We start from the raw sequence: 16,400 nt of genomic DNA on the forward strand, positions 1-16,400 counted from the left end.
CATGCAGAGTAAGTTTTAGAAGGAGATGTGTAACCTTCTTGTTGGGATAATGCTTATAAACCAGAGACTGGTGTTAAGTTGCCATTGCTTATTCCAAGTTTCATTTCTAGCACACACAGAACCCACCCACACATTCACATAGACACGAACACACACACACACACACACACACACACACAAAACAAACACACACACCTACACAAAAACACACAAACACACAAACACTAAAACACACACACAAACACACAAACACACAAACACTCAAACACACACACACACAAAAGCGTAAATACACAGCACGCCCCCACGCATCCCCAGACACACAAACACACACACTCCCTCGTGCTCTGGGTCTGTTTGCTTTGCCGAGCGCTCTTGTTGTTCAGCTCGGCACAGCAGTCTGGCTATGAGACCGGGGCTTGCTCCTCCTCGCCAAACGCAACAGACAACACACCAAGAGCACTCACACAAACACGTCCTTCACAGAGAGAGTTAGGGGTACGGGCCAGAGGGACTGTTGGCCTCTTTTTTTTTTTTTTCTCTCTCTCTCTGCTCCTCTCCTGCATCTGGTCAGCTCGTTCTGTGCTCTCCGCTCTCTGCCATGTTCCCCAGGGCACTGTCCGCGCGACGAAACCGTCGGCTGTACTACATCGTGTGTTGCGTGAGCGAGCGAGGGAGCAAGCAAGAGTGCGATGTGACATTTCTCGCGCATAAGAAAAACAGCAAAGGCTCTGCATCTCCCAAAATAGCGCCTCGTCACCAGAGCAGAATTTTCTTCTTCTTTTTTTTTTTTCACTGGGAGCGCACACACTTGCGCAGTGTGAATTGCAGCAGTTGAGTCATCCAGAGTGCAGCGAGCGAACAAACGAGCTAGCGAGCGGGCAGGCAGGCAGGCCCTCGCCAGCGTAAATGTGTGAACATGCCTGCGGGCCATCTGGAGCGGGCATGAGATGCTAGTCACAATGGCGCTAGGGAACCAACGCGGGGGGCTGCCAGGTCTGTTTTGGAAAGATTTGGGCCTTTTGTTCGCGGTTTTTATTTATTTATTTATTTTTGACAGGCCTTCTAGAAAGTGAGCTGGTAACGTTGGCACAGAGTAGGAAATGGTGACCTACTGTGACCTGAATCTCAACCCCACACACACACACACACCTGTCACCTCACCTTAACCCATCCGCCAGTCCCACAGTGCTCCGGATCTGGCTCAGACGGAGTGCAGACAGCGGTGCCACCGCCACCGCCTGACGTGGTTATCTCTCTCGCACGTCTCACTTCCTGTCTCTCGCAGCGCTCCGCTTTGCCACCACAGTGCACTGCACACCATCACCAGAGCTGCCGACTTGCCCACGCCGCTTCTGTCTCTTTTATTTTCTTCTCTCTCTCTCTCTCTCTCTCTCTCTCTCTCTCTCTCTCTCTCTCTCTCTCTCTCTCTCTCTCTGACCTCAATGCCAGTCTGCTGACAGTCAGAGACAGATGGAAGGACCCCCCCGTTGCCCTCCTCCTTCCCACCCCTCCCCCCTCCCTGCTCTATGGGAAGCCCTGCTCTTCTCTTCCCAGTTGCTGTTCTGAGTCAGAGGCCACTAACGGGCCCGCCGAGGGTTCCTCCGTTCCTCCATTACCGCGGCAACTGTGACCACTCACGGAGGAAACAGCGCAGCGTGAGGGTGATGGAACAGTCTGTGCTATTTCTGCAGGCGGCAATTCCATGGCATCTCTCCCTCCCTCGCTCCCTCCCTCTCTCTCTCTCCCTCTCTCTCTCTCCCTCTGTCTCTCTGTCTCCACTTCTTCCTCTGCCAGGATGTTCCCAAGCCCCTCAGTCCAAACTGAGAGGCCTGAGATACCCATCACCCACTGCTGACTAAACACTTCTCCATGCATGCCTCCCCCATACATGCGCACACACACACACACACACACACACACACACACACACACACACACACACACACACACACTCATTCTCATGCACATATTCGTTCTCTCTCTCTCACACACACACGGACAAACACACACACACACACACAAACACACACGGACACACACTTATTCTACTACTACTGACACACACTGAAAACATATCAGAGGCTGGTCCCGCTGCCTGTTTCTCTACCCCTGTGGCGTGTCAGTGCTCCGAGGTGTTTGGCTAGGACGGGCTGAGGCTGCTCTCGGAGGCTGCTTTTGTTTCGCGGTCTGACGGCGCACCGCAGGAGTTTGTTGCTGTTCAGCTTCCTCAACCATCACTCTGTCTCCACCTCCACCTCTCCATCCTCTCTCTCTCCCTCTCTTTCCCTCTCTTCCTTCTATTTTCCTGCCTCCCATATTCATTCTCACTCATTTGCATGTTCTCTTTCTGTCTCATATTTTCCCTTTCTTTCTTCTGTTCCTACCCTCCTCATTTTTCTTTCTCTCTCTCTCTCTCTCTCACTCTCTCTCTCACTCTCTCTCTCTCTCTCTCTCTCTCTCTCTCTCTCTCTCTCTCTCTCTCTCTCTCTCTCTCTCTCACTCTCTCTGGCTGAGATCCCCCCTCACTCCTGTGGCGTTCCCTCTGTGGCCCGTGTGAGGAAGAGAGCGAGTGAGGGACTCAAGACCGAGGGAGTGCGCTGAGCAGAGCTCTGGAAATGACCGGCCGCATGGCTGTCTGTGCTGCCGTGCCCCGACCACGTGTGCCCGTCAGTAAACACACACATATACACACAGCCCACACAGATACCGCGTTCAGCCAGCCAGCTCAGGGAGACGGAAGCTGCCTGCGTCACAGCTAGCGCTGTCCTCCTGCCAAGAGATCATCCACCTCCCAAGTAGTTTGGGCCCTTATCTGATGAGCTGTCTGTTTACAAACTCAGCCTTTTAGGCAGACGACAGTTGCATACTATCTGTCTGTCTGTCTGTCTGGAGACTGACTAGTTGTGTTTATCAGGTTCTGTGTGGTGTAGCATGCTGTACATATTTGGAGCATGTTCAAATGGATTTCTCATGTGAGGTAGAGATGCTGTATGAGTGCTGGTAGCTTCATACGTGATTTTAAGTGGGCTGTATTTTCTGTCCTTTTTGCAAGTTCCAAGGTAAAGAAGCTGTTTTTGGAATTCAGCCACAGCCTGGCCTTGGTTCAGTGGAAGAGTGCACATCATGCTTATGGAAACAAAAATAAACAATTTCTTTTAAGACTTCCTGACAGACTTTTCCTCGGACCTGTGGCTCTCCGGCTCTGCCGCTGTGGCTCTGCAGGCTTGTTGACGATGAGCGTTTCAGAGGCCGTTGGCTGAGATTGATGCTGGAGCAGAGGAAGCAACATGGTCTCCGGGGATGCCCTGGGTTGTTACCAGTGTAGATACGTCGAGGAGAAGACCGCTTCATCAGACCGACTTCTCCACAATACCAAGAGGAGGGACTCCAAAAGAGCGATAGTCTTGTCATAGTCTAGTCATTCAGCTCACTGAAAGATATTTGATGTGCCATAAATAGGCCTAAGGTCTGTACCAGACTCGGGCAATGGAAACACTTCTGAGAAACTTTGATTGATCAATTACCGATGATGTGACTTGGTTTAGTTATGCCACAAACCCTCAGAATTACTCCCCAGCCACTCTTAGCACATCCTTAGCACACCCTGTGTTGTCAGCTTGTGGTTTGCTAGATTGGCGTTGGACGCTCATTTGAGCTGGACTCTGAATGGTGAGGGCACGCCGCAGAGGAAGTGATCTGCCAAGAAGTTGGCTGCGGCGGGCCCCCCCTCTGTGGGGATGTGCGGATGCTCTCATCCTGTCCCTCTGACAGGGTCTCCGTTCATCCTGTCATTCTCGCACAAACAAGCGCGTAGTCATTCCCCACGCTGGCTCCGGGCCCTGGGCCCCTACAACCAGAAAGGATCTTGTTTGTTTTCCGGTCGAGTTTGAGAAACTGGCACGTCCGTTTCCCAGTGGCAAACCTCGTCTTCGCCTCTCCCTTTCCTTTCTCTTCTCTCCTCTCCTTCTCTCCTCCTCTCCTCCTCTCCTCCTCTCCTCTCTTCTCTCTTCTCTCTTCTCTCTCCTCTCCATATATTTTCTCCCTATATTTCTCTCCTCTCTATCTCTCCTCCTCTCCTTTCTTCTCTCCTCTATTTTATCTCCTATATTTTATATATATCCTCTTAGCCTCCTCATCGTCCTCCTCCTTCTCTTGCTCCTCGTGCTGATCCACAGCCAGATGGGAGATGAGTCATCGTCTCTGTATGGGCCCAACGCCGTGATTGAAAATTCAGGGTGTTTAGTTTCCGACCTCCCTGCATCATCACCTCACGACACACACACACACACAGACCCACACACACACACAGACCCACACAGACACACACGCACCCACACACACACACACCCTGGTAGAGCTGTGTAAGATGAAGGCTATTACTGGAGGAGATGCTATATGCTGTTGTAGGTACAAATAGACGGACTTCCCTCCTGTCTGCACCATCATTCCATGTGTGTCTGACTCATGGAGATTCATTTCAATTTGAGCCTGTCGGTGAGGCCCCCTCACAGACACTCAAGCATCTCTCACCCACTTGGATTCCTTCACCTCCCTTCTTTTCTCTCTCTCCCTCTGTCTCTCTCTCTTTTTCACTCTCACACACTTATTCCATATTTCAACCCCCCACCTCATGCCCCCTGGCCTACATTAAGCCTCTCTGATCTCCTCCTCCTCCTCCGTGCTTCTGCTGATCTCCTCCTCCTTCTCCTCCTCCGTGCTTCTCTGCTGTTCTTCACCTCCTCCTCCTCCTCCGTGCTTCTCTGCTGTTCTTCACCTCCTCCTCCTCCTCCTCCTCCGTGCTTCTCTGTTGTTCTTCACCTCCTCCTCCTCCTCCGTGCTTCTCTGCTGTTCTTCACCTCCTCCTCCTCCTCCTCCGTGCTTCTCTGCTGTTCTTCACCTCCTCCTCCTCCTCCTCCTCCTCCTCCATGCTTCTCTGCTGTTCTCCCTCCTCCTCCTCCTCCTCCTCCTCCTCCTCCTCCTCCTCTTCCTCCTCCTCCTCCTCCTCCTCTTCTTCAAGCTCTGCCACCATCGTCCTTTCCCTCATCTGTGTTTTGCTCTTTTTATCTTTCTCTTCCTCTTTATTTGGCTCACCGGGAGCCGGGCTTCTGAGCAGGCCCAGCAGTGACTCATCCCTCCCTCCCTCTCTCCATCCATCCTCCGACTGGGTCCTCGGGTCTCTCCCTCGGCTTCGCCTGGCTCGGCCAAAGAGCTTTGCAGTCCAGGTCTGCAAGAGCAGGGGGGGATTGGACACAATGTAAAATGCCTTTACATACAGAGTCTCTCTTGCTCTTATCTTGCTCTTAAAATCTCTCTATATATATTGCTCTCTCTCTATTTCTCTCCTCTCTCTCTATATATATCTATATATATATATTTCTCTTTTTCTTTCTCTTTTTCTCTTTTTCTTTCTCTCTCTCTCTCTTTCCTATATAAACTCTCTGTGTCTCTCTCTCTCTCTCTCTCTCTCTCTCTCTCTATATATCTCTCTTTCTCTGTCTCTCTCTCTCTCTCTCTCTCTATATCTATCTCTCTCTTTCTCTGTCTCGCTCTCTCTTGCCCTCACTCCAGATGGCCACATGTGGTTCAGTGTCACACTGACTGGATGAGACTTTTTATTGAATTCTTTGGATGTTTTCCTATGTGCCCGATGGCTAGAATACACCATTCCTCTGGATGAGGAGAAACATTTTGATAGAAATGTGATGGAGGACAGTCTTCTGATGCATGTCTGGTCTGCTTGCTTACCAACTTCCAAAATGTCACACTTGAGCAACATTTTGCCACTCTGACCTCTCCAAGGTAGCGGGTATCTTTTTTCTGTCTCTGTCCATCTCTCTTTCTCCCCCTCTCTCTTTCATTCTCCCCTCTCTCTATCCCTCTCTCTTTCTCCCCCGTTCTCTTTGTCTCTCCCCCTCTCTACCTTTCTCTCTGTCTCTCTCTCCGTCTCTCCCCCTTGTGCTCTCTCTCTCCCCTCTATCCTGGCGTGTTGACAGTCTGGCTACGATCCACTCCGTGTAGATTCCTGATCTCCCTGGTGAGAGGTGTGTCCACTCCGCTGCAGCCGCTGCTGTCGCCGCTGCTGTTGCCGCTGCTGTTGCTCCGCGGAGGGGGGGGGTTGGGGGCAGGGGGTGTCCTGGGCCTCTTTAGTGAATGACATAATTGGCATGCAGAACATTTTCAGGGGAGGAATGAGGGAGTGGAGCGGAGGAGGGCTGGAGGAGAGGAGGAGTAGGGGAGCTGAGCGTAAAGGGCGGCCAGAGGAAGTGCAGCCCAGATTAGAGGTGCGATTTCAGGACCTGTCCCTCTCTCTCTCTCTCCCTCACTCACTCACTCACTCACTCTGTCTGTCTTTGCTGGGAGCCAGGGCTGGGAGGAGCAGGTTGCCGAGGGGGGGAAAGGGAAGCTCTTTTGTTTTGCTGGTGAACAATGCTGTGAATGAGATGGCGCACAAGTGCGGCGGGAGTCAAAACAGAGAGACCACAGTCCAGCCCGACCGCAGGGGCGGCAGCAGGAGAGGAGTGGGCACCATGACGTTGCTCGTCGTGAGTAAGGCTGAGGTGTCGGCCCGCACTGTCAGGGCTTTTGATGTTCAGAGATGACTGCAGCAAGTCCCAGAGGTTCGATGCGTGCGTGTGTGCGTGTTTTAGTGTGGTGATGTCTTTATGCCGACTCTCCATGACTCACAAAGCACACTCTCTTATACGCCTGTCTATTCAGGATACAACCACTCCACCCCACCCCCCCCCCACCATAAAAAAATGTAACACCCCCCACCCACCCCACCCTATTCGTCTGACATCCCATTCATGTGAGTAGCCCAGCAGGGTGTATTTGTGGAAACAAAAGGCTGCCTTGGATTGACCTGTTTTTGTCTTTAGCACTGGGGCATCTCTACACAGCACCCCTCCCCCCAGCCCCTCACCCACCCCCTCCCCCACTCCCTCCACCCGACCATCTCCACCTGACGACCAAGTCGGAGCGCCGTGCGTTAGACAATCTCACGCACTTCATGTTTCATTTAATTTCTTCTTGCTCGGCCGGTGGGCCACTTCCCTGCACCTGGGAAACCCAATCCGCGCTGTGCATCTGATCACGTAGAGCTGCACAGGGAGCCTCTGACCCGCCAGTGTTTTGACATGCATGCGTGTGTTACCGGGTTACATGGCAACGATTGTCTTACCAGGGCAGTCACCAGTCTTCACCTGTTGAATGGTAATGTTGTTGGAAAGTTATCATCTTTCATGGTTATAGTCAGCCTACTCCAGTTTGTGGCAGATGGCCTAGCTTCGCCTGTGGGATCTAAGAGACCCTTCACTGCTCAGTGGCTTGTGGCTAACGCCAGGCTTTTAGCACTGGTGTTTAAATCTCAGCTGGGAAGGGCAGGCAGGCAGGGGGACTGGGGCTTCATACAAAAGCTCCAAGTCATAGCGTGGCGAGGCTAGCCGCCATGCTAACTTCCTGTCTGTTTTAATGGGAGTAATTCAGGTGTGCCCCTCTGGCTAGTGAAACGGGATCCTTGTGTGTAACTGCAGCTCGCTCTCGGAAGTGGAATATTTCCTTGTAAACAGCCCTGCCGACCGCAGTGTTTGCCGACCAGCCAACAGCCACAGTGTGCTGACACTCTCATTCATGCTAATTCATGGCTCATTTGTAATGGACGAATGTAATGCAATATCTGTCTAGCCGCAGTGTAGCTAAGCTAATTGTTGGTTTTACTGGCACATAGCAGCACAGTGTACACTGACACCGACTGGGGGCCAAGAAGGCTGAGCGCTGCATGCTTTCGTTTCATTTGCACTCCCCACCCTCTTTCGCAAAACTGAAAAATGTTGGGACTTTGGAGAGAGAGATCACTTTTATACAGTCTGGTAAACCTACAGCTCGGCTCGTTCAGCCAAAGGGACATGGAGAGATGTTATTCATCAACATCTTTTTTGGAAGGAAGGACAAGACGACACTACCCTGTGCACTCATTGCGGTCCCTGGCTCTAGATCTTTATCTGACTTAAGAAGCCACAACACATGGGAAAAACCCTGATGTCGAAATGTGTTTTTTTTGTTTTTTTTGCTTAAAAGAGGTATCTGAAGAAATGATCTCAACTCTGATACACTTCAGCAGCAGTCGTTTCTGTATTTTTTTTTTTTTTTTTTTTTTTCTTCTTCCTTTTTTTATTTTGTACTTTTTTTTTTTTTAAATCTTGGCGTCAGATATGCATCTTGCTAAGGGTCGTTAGTCACAGCCTTACGAGATCTTTTGCGAAATGGCAGACTGGGCCTGGTTGCTCCGCTGGGGCGGCTGCTCCTCAGTCTGATGCCTCAGTCTGACGTGTGTGCCTAGGGGCTTGTTCATCAGGTGGACTCGTCGAGCCGTCTCTTGTGATTCTCCAAAAAACTCACTCCTCGGTGTTTTGTGACCTTTTTTAGAAAAAGCTGTCTGCTGTTCAATTTGTTATTTTCTCTTACACACATGGTGGTGTACTCTCCATGTCTGTGTCTGTGATTTTCAATAAAATCTTTGAAAGTCAAGCTTCGGTTGAATATTTTTTTTAAACGTTTTAAATGTTTATAATACATTTAAAAAAAATACTTTGAAAAATAACTTACTGGGCAAGACCAGCACTTCTTACTTCTGCTTGCCTTTTTTGCTGTGCCTTCGTTGTACTGCTGCCTATGGTGTTTTTTTTTTAAATGTTGGTACGTTCATTGTGTTGCCTCAGGAAATTGCATAATACTCCCCCATCAGAATCAATTAATTGTGGCCATTGTGATTTTGATAATTGCGGTTTTGGTTAAAAATGGGTCAATCTTTCAGCCCCACGTTTCTCCTATGTGTACACCTCATTCATTGCAGGTGAAACCAGGCTCCTGTCCTTGGTGACCCTCAGTCCCCACTCCCTTCATCACAGTGACTCTGTGTGGCCTCACAATCTCAATGGAATTACTGGCCACTGAGCCGCAGTCTGACCTTAGACTCAGGATTAGAGGAGCACTACTAAATACAATGAGAACGAAACCATTCAATCTCAGCAGTTAGCTTACAGCATGCTAACTCCTAGCTGAAAAGCTAAACTGATGGATTGTTCTGGCAAATGTTTTTTTTTTTTTTTGGCCAACGGGGAAAGGGAAGTGTTAAAGACCACACCTGAAGATGCTGATATGTGCTGCTGACCTTATCATGACCTCCCTGACCTTGGCCACTGCCCTGGAGTTTTAACGTAACGAGGGATTTTCTCCTGAGCCTACTTGAGGGCAGTGTCGGGGTTGATTCTGTCAACGGCTTCCTAATGCTCTTGCTGGAAGTGCCACTCTCTCTTCAGGACAAGAGGTGACCTAATTATTCTGTCTTGAAATGGGACATGTCTACCACGGAGCGTTCTGTGAAAACCTGTAGCCGTCTAGCCTTTTATGCTCCTTTTGAAAAGGGGCGATATTCTGCCCATCACACACTCTATTAACCCATTGCTGGGTCAAATTCTAAACATGTCTGGGTGAGAAGTTCAGACAGCCATCAATTATGCAGTATGTTTGAGTGTGTTCCAATCAGAGCAGTCTCCTGTCCCTCGGCATCATGTGGGCTTTAGAGTAGTTGTTTCCCCACACTAGCCCAATTTACCCACCCGACACCCCCCACACCGTCCCCTTTACAAATCTCTGGGTCATTCAGAGTTTAGCATGCCAGGCCATGGACGCTCCAGATATGCCCTGGAGTGCTTAACACCATCTGTTATCTTGCCCAGTCTTTGTGAGGAATGTAGGCTAATTTGTATGTGTCTGTTTGTGCCTGTGTGTGTCTGTGTGTGTGTGCATTTGAATGTTAACTGTTGAGGTGAGATTCCTTTTTGCTTAGGATGAACTCCTGCGTGCCCGTATTCTCGCTCGTGCACACACACACACCCACTTTCTCTCCAGTGCACACGATTGGGCTGCGGTCCAGCTGCAGCGTCCACCATCTCCTGCTCCATTCAGGGTAAACACACAATGGACAGAAATAGAGTGTTTGGACAACACAGGACGTTTCTTGGAAAGCACAGCCTCTACCCTTAAAATAGACTCGGCTTCTTCGTTCACTGAGGATGTGGAGGTTTTTGTCTTATTCGCACCCCTGTGTCTCAATGCTGCCATCATAATGACGCTTTGTCATAGATTGCCGGCCAATTCAGGAGCACCTTGTTACAACAGCTTCGTTAAGGAAGAAGGTTAACTCCATATAGACCTTCTATAATTTCTTCTAAAACAAATTGGTCAGTCATACACATTAATAATTGACCTCTGATAGAAAACTGATCGTTTTCATGATTTTGACAGATCTTTTATGAAAGGGTTAGCTTGATCCTTGAAGCCCTCATTGATATCCTCAGTTAAACTCCCCAGGCTTACTCTCAGCTGACACAAGAGAAGTGAGCAGGTAAGCCCCTAATCCCGCTCTGTGCTCGGAAACGTGAGCTCCCAACAGTCACTCAGTCGGTGGCCCATTCACCCAGACCACCAGCTCGCCCCTGGGGGACCAAGAGAGACCCAAGGCAGCCCCCCCTTCCCCTCCCCACACACACACACACACAAACACTTTCAATTTGAGTTGTGAGCGACAGTTTTAGATTCGAGTCGCGAGACTGCTTCAGTATTGACTGGCAAATGGCTTTAATGTTTGATTGTCAGCCATCACTGAGTAGCGTTAAAGGCCGCATTTAGAATCTTGCAGAAATGCGTTGATCCGCAATACCTCTCTGACGGCGAAAGTTACGGCTGTTATAGAGGGAGAGGCATTGTGAGTTTCACGGTCATGGGGCCCTGGAACAGGCAAATGAGCGAGGCTGTGTCCACATAGGTCCTGCTCTGTTTCAGTGATTGCCGTCTAGGTTTTAGATCCAGCGCGGCGTCCTGTGTAATTAGCCTGCGCTCTCACGGTCATCCCCTTTTGCTCTCGTCACCGTTTGGCCCGGGTCAGCCCTCTGATTGACACGTTGTGATTCCATCCAATAGACTGTGTGTAATTTTATGCCGCTCTGGTCGCCCCCGCCAAAATTTACGACCTCCATTCGGCCAGCTCCGAAGAGTCCGTAGCCACCCATGTAATTTGTGCGCCTCGCTTCTGGTCTCGCATCCACTCGCTTCCAGGCGTCCTCAGGGGCACTGGGCCTCTCCGGCAGCTCACCGAGTCTGCAGCTCTGGCTCCACTCAAGGGGCCCAGAACCTGGAAGGTCTCACCAGTAGCCAGCTGGCCAGCCAGCCAGCCAGCCATCCAGGCCACATCAGGGTTGTGCACCCATACTCGTCCTCTCAGTGAAACTGTTTGGTCAAACACTGAAATCCTTGAAGATGGAGTTCTGAAAAGTTAATTTATTAAGAAATGTCATTCCATTTGTGATTTGTACATGTCTCTGTATGTGTATAAACTAGAGTGTGATTGCTATCTTAGACTTTGAGCCCATAGTCAGCCATCTTCATTTTCCTCTTTCTTTCTTTCTCTCTCTCTCTCTCTCTCTCTCTCTCTCTCTCTCTCTCTCTCTCTCTCTCTCTCTCTCTCTCTCTCTCTCTCTCTCTCTCTCGCTCCCTGAGGCTGGCTGTGCTGCTAAATTATTCAGATATGAAGTGACCATTTCCTACCATTGTGCCTTTCCGTTACGAGGCCCAATAAACGTGTCAGAACGCAGGGTTCACGTCCCATCCACTCAGACACGGTGGAGACCCCCGCCAGCTGCCCGCACTGCCGAGGGGGGAAAAGTGGGATTGTGGGAACGGAATGTGTCCCGTCACCTGCTCCTCACCTCTTGTAAATAACGAGCACAACGAGACTGCAGCAAGTGTGAAGGACCGAATGGAGAGAGAGGGATGTGTTGTCGTGGCGATGCTGAGGGTACGGTGGAGCTCCAGAACTCTTTTTTTAAAGCCATGATTACGCTGACCAGCAGTTGTGGTACAAGCGGTGCATTTTCTGTTTTTAACTATAGTCCAAGCGTTGGCTCAACTTTCCGCCTAACCATAATTGTCATCAATGTCAGTTTACCAGAGTATCGCATTAATCTTCTGACTAATAAAACCTTTTAAAAAGGGTGGCATGTCCCTATTGATCACAAGGCTGTACACAGCAAGAGATTAATTATCCATCGCTCATCTGAGCATTGCGTGGAGCTTTTTCCACCACTTGCTTGTTTTGGCGTCTTTGCCCTGAGAAGCGTGTAAAGGGTGAATCACAGGTTGAGGTAATAAGGGGTTCTCCACTCCATTCCGCTCCCAGCAGCGGCACTGGCCCGTAAACGATGGGCTTCTCATCTGGGAGGGTCAGCGGTGCCTCCCACCGGCCGCCACCTCCCAGTTCCGCAGCCACAGACCCACTCCAGACGGCCTCGGTGCCAGCGGGAGGAATCTCCCTCAACCCCTCCAGAAACCCCAGGAACCTGTCACAGCTGATTAGGCAAAAGGGAAGAGTTACTGGTTAGAAGTGACATAAAACACACACACACACACACACTGACAGCACATCTGCCTCATTGAAAAAAAAAAAAAAAAAACTATGCAAATAAAAATCACCTTGTGTAAAACGCAGAAATGGCCTGTTCGGTTGGAAAACTTTGAGCCGTAAAAAAGGGACTGTGGAAAACATGTGACTGACTCTAAAATACAAGGACTTTGTCTGCAGACATCCATGACCACATTCAGTCAGGGGCCATGGTATACCCTCAGCGTCCTCCTCCTCCTCCTCTCCTCCTCATCATAATCATAATCATCATCATCATCATCATCATCGCTCCTTGGATGCGGTTCTCTTCGGCAGGCCACAGGCGATTTCTCCGCGGAGCGTTCCTGGGCGTGTTCTCTTCCTTTTGTTTTATGTGCCGTTTTGATAGTTCCTTTTAGTCATAAGCTCGGGGTTTTCCAAGAAAACCGCCAGCGCCTGTGCCCCGTTGTAAATGCCAAGGTCTGTAGGAAAGCTCTTAAATCGCGCTGCCGCGAGTGCGGGACCAGACTCCACTCTCTCACTCGAGTGGAGTCCCTCTGGAGCGCCTGCCTGCGCTCCCCTGCCTGGTGCAGCACTGGGGTAAGCGGGAGGCCTGCTTGGGCCCTCAGGCCCAGGTTTGATGTGCGGCTTTTACAAGCTTCTCGACCTCGCTCACTTTCACAGTGCCCGAGTAGAAACCAGAGGAGGCCTGCAGAGGAGTGATGGATGGTGGTGGTGGTGGTGGTGGTGGGTAGGTGATTTTTGAAGGAGAGAGCAGAAGTGTGTGTGTGTGTGTGTGTGTTTTAAGTTTGTTTTCAACAGTGTATGCAGTTTTGTACTGCAGTCATCAGTCATCCCTGTCAGTTGGTGCCACAGGTGGTCATTACTCTTTTTTTGGAAAGCACATAGACACACACACACACACACACACACACACACACACACACACACACACACACACACACACACACGACTTAACCTTCCTCCAATATACATTTTGGGCTATCCATCTCTGTCTGTCTGGTGCCTCCCATCGTGGACAGCAGAAGAGGTCAGGCTCTTTGACCCCGTCCACTTTGCCTTCCCCCATCTCTCTCTCTCTCCGTCTCCCATGACTTCCTGTCCCATGACTTCCTGTCCCGTGGCTTTGACGGAGCGGAGCAACTGCGGCTCCGCTTTTCTCTCCCCTGTGCTCCGGAATGTCTCGCCACAGAGCCCCCCCCAAGCGAAGCCCCACAGTGACCGCGCCACACTTCACTGACGCACTTCTTTCCGATCACCGAGCACGTCATAGTCACTGGCTGGCATGCAGGGCAGGGTTTGGTTGGCAACTTGGCAGGGACTAGAGAAGTCACGGACTCTCCCCTCCTCTTTCAACTCCAAACCCCCCAACTCACTCACCCACCTCTCAAGCTCTAAGCTTCATCTCAGAGGTTCCAAGGCGGCGCCTCTCAGAAGAGGGATTTTCTCCCAGAGGGGGTCATTCTGGCACAGCAGATCAACAACCCACTCTCCACCCCCTCTCTGTGATCAATATTTGACTTCCCTCAAACAAACACACACACACACACACACACACACACACACACACGTGCCTGCGTGCATATTGAGTGGAACAGGAGAGTGACCCCAGCACTGGTGATAAGACGCAGATAAGGCACGAGGCCCACCAAGATGGAGGGGCCTGTTACTCTACTGAGACATTAGTGTGCAGTGGGCATTGGATGTCCTGATAAAGCTACACACACACCGTGTCATCCCTCCTCAGGCTCTCAGGGCCAGCTGTTGGAGAGTGGTCGGTCACTCTGCAGCTGTTGTAGGAGCTGAGGTTGGGAGGGGCAGGGTGGGCTGAGGTTCAGCCTTTAAGAGGGGGCATTGAGCCGGGCAGGCATCATTAAACCTCCGCCCCCACACCCACTCCATACCCCCACCTGTGCCCACTGACCTCACACCCAGCACAGGAGACCAGGTGGTGCTGCTGCTGGTGGTGGTGGTGGCGGTGGTGGTGGCAGGCCTGAAGTGTGGATTGACCAGTTCCACATCAGCTTATCACCTCAATAAGTGGCAGCAATAAAAAAAGGCTATTACCTGCTAACAGCTTGCGTGATTTATGGTACTGATGATTGCTGACTGCTGTTCTGTGTGTGTGTGTGTGTGTGTGTGTGGCTTACCCAACAGCATCTGAGAACATACACCTCACCTGCTGTTTTAGCTGTTCATTAACACCAACTTGCCGCAACCTCGCCCTTCCACCGTTTTTTTCTTCTCTTTTTTGTAAAGTCTTTTGAGTCTGCGTATGTGTGGCTCGGCTAAATTCTCCTCAGCGCCCCAAGGTCAGCTGTTGCCACGGCATCAGGAGGTTCTTTTGTGTATAAGCAAGGCATTTGCACCTCAGGCCGGCCTCAGGAATGTCTGTCAATATTTTACCAAGTGAGACACGGCATCCCACAGCTTCTGGGTGACACACACACACACACACACACACACACGGGCGGTTTAGGTTTGGGCATCCGCGGGCTCAACACCACACACGCTGACCTCAGGGGACTGTAAATAATGCCGTGGGGGCAACAAAAGGAAAAGTAGCCATCGAAAAGAAAACAGGAATGTCATTTTTTAAAAATAGTGATGTGCTAAATATGAAGTGCTGGTTTGTGAACATGTCCACTTGTGGTGTCTTGGAATGTTTCCTGACAGGATGTAGCGATGTGTGCTGCTGCTTCTGCACGGTTCTCACGTGTCTCTTCTCTCTCTTGCAGTCCTGTGTGCGAAGAACCTGTCAAAGAAAGACTTCTTCCGTAAGTAAACTTTTTGATCTTTTACAATTTTTTTTTTTTTTTTTTTTTTCTATGGTGAACCTTTGAATAAAATGTTGTGTAATGACCTCATGTCCATCCTTGCACAAGCACACCCAAATTTAAGGGTTAAAACAAATCCTACAGGGTTAAAGAAGAGCTCTATGTCTTCCATCTCCATTTTGGAGTCTGTCTGCTTGAGTGACTCTCACGATCAGATATAGAGTTTCGCCATGCAAGACAAGGAGTCCTCTACACAAAGGCCAACCTCTTCTCATGAGGCGTGTGTGTGTGTGTGTGTGTGTGTGTGTGTGTGTGTGTGTGTGTGTGTGTGTGTGTGTGTTGCGTCGTGGCTGAGATTTACACACAGTTGGGCGCAGGGCCGCCTTAAAGCATATCGTTAGCGTGGATCACGTCTCGTCTCCATTATGTAACGTGGAAGCGGAAAAAGATCCGGTGACTAATAAATAAAGTAATGGAGGCTACATCAGGGAAATGTAGCTGACCTGGAACCCTCATTGTGGGAGCTGTAGACTTACATGCACACACTCTCTCTGTGTATATATCTTTCTTTCTTTCTTTCTTTCTTTTTATCTTTTTTTTTTTTCTCTCTCATATACACATATACACACACACACACACACACACTCAACAATTATGCCGCTGGCTGGGAAGTCCCTGAAATCAAGCCAATCGTGCAGGTGAATGTGAAAGAACAGGTTTTACCTGTGTGCAAACATACACAAACACTGCAGTTTCATTGCCGGAGGAACCAAGCGCTCAATACATTTTATACTGCTTTAAACTTTGTCCTGTCGCCATTAAAAAAAAAGATGGCTTAAAGGCTTTTCTTATCATAATTATCAATTATCATAATGCTAAAGTCTACAGAGGTCCTGCTGTGGTATGTGCCAGTGTCTGAACATTCATAAACTCACTTTTGTTCTCCCCAGGCCTACCTGACCCGTTCGCCAAGGTCGTCGTTGACGGATCCGGGCAATGCCACTCAACAGACACCGTCAGGAACACGCTTGACCCCAAGTGGAACCAACATTACGACCTGTAAGATCCTCTACCGAGCCAGATGAACTTCTGTGCCTCCGTTTGTCCCCAGTCTTTTGCTCGCATCACCGTGTACAAATTGTGTGAAAAATACCGGCAACTGT

General features: G+C 50.0%; 1 protein-coding gene across 4 annotated transcripts in view; it reads left to right on the forward strand.

The window, feature by feature from the left end:
* LOC125297217 (E3 ubiquitin-protein ligase SMURF2-like) overlaps positions 1–16,400 on the forward strand; it is a 65,968-nt gene that overhangs the window by 9,963 nt on the left and 39,605 nt on the right. For all 4 annotated transcript variants that reach the window (XM_048247415.1, XM_048247417.1, XM_048247416.1 and 1 more), the window contains exons 2-3: positions 15,199–15,237; positions 16,188–16,296. In XM_048247415.1, coding sequence (XP_048103372.1) covers positions 15,199–15,237; positions 16,188–16,296 — 148 coding nt within the window. The remainder of the gene's footprint in view (positions 1–15,198; positions 15,238–16,187; positions 16,297–16,400) is intronic.

Source organism: Alosa alosa, chromosome 7 (assembly GCF_017589495.1).
Source record: "Alosa alosa isolate M-15738 ecotype Scorff River chromosome 7, AALO_Geno_1.1, whole genome shotgun sequence".
Taxonomy (NCBI): domain Eukaryota; kingdom Metazoa; phylum Chordata; class Actinopteri; order Clupeiformes; family Clupeidae; genus Alosa; species Alosa alosa.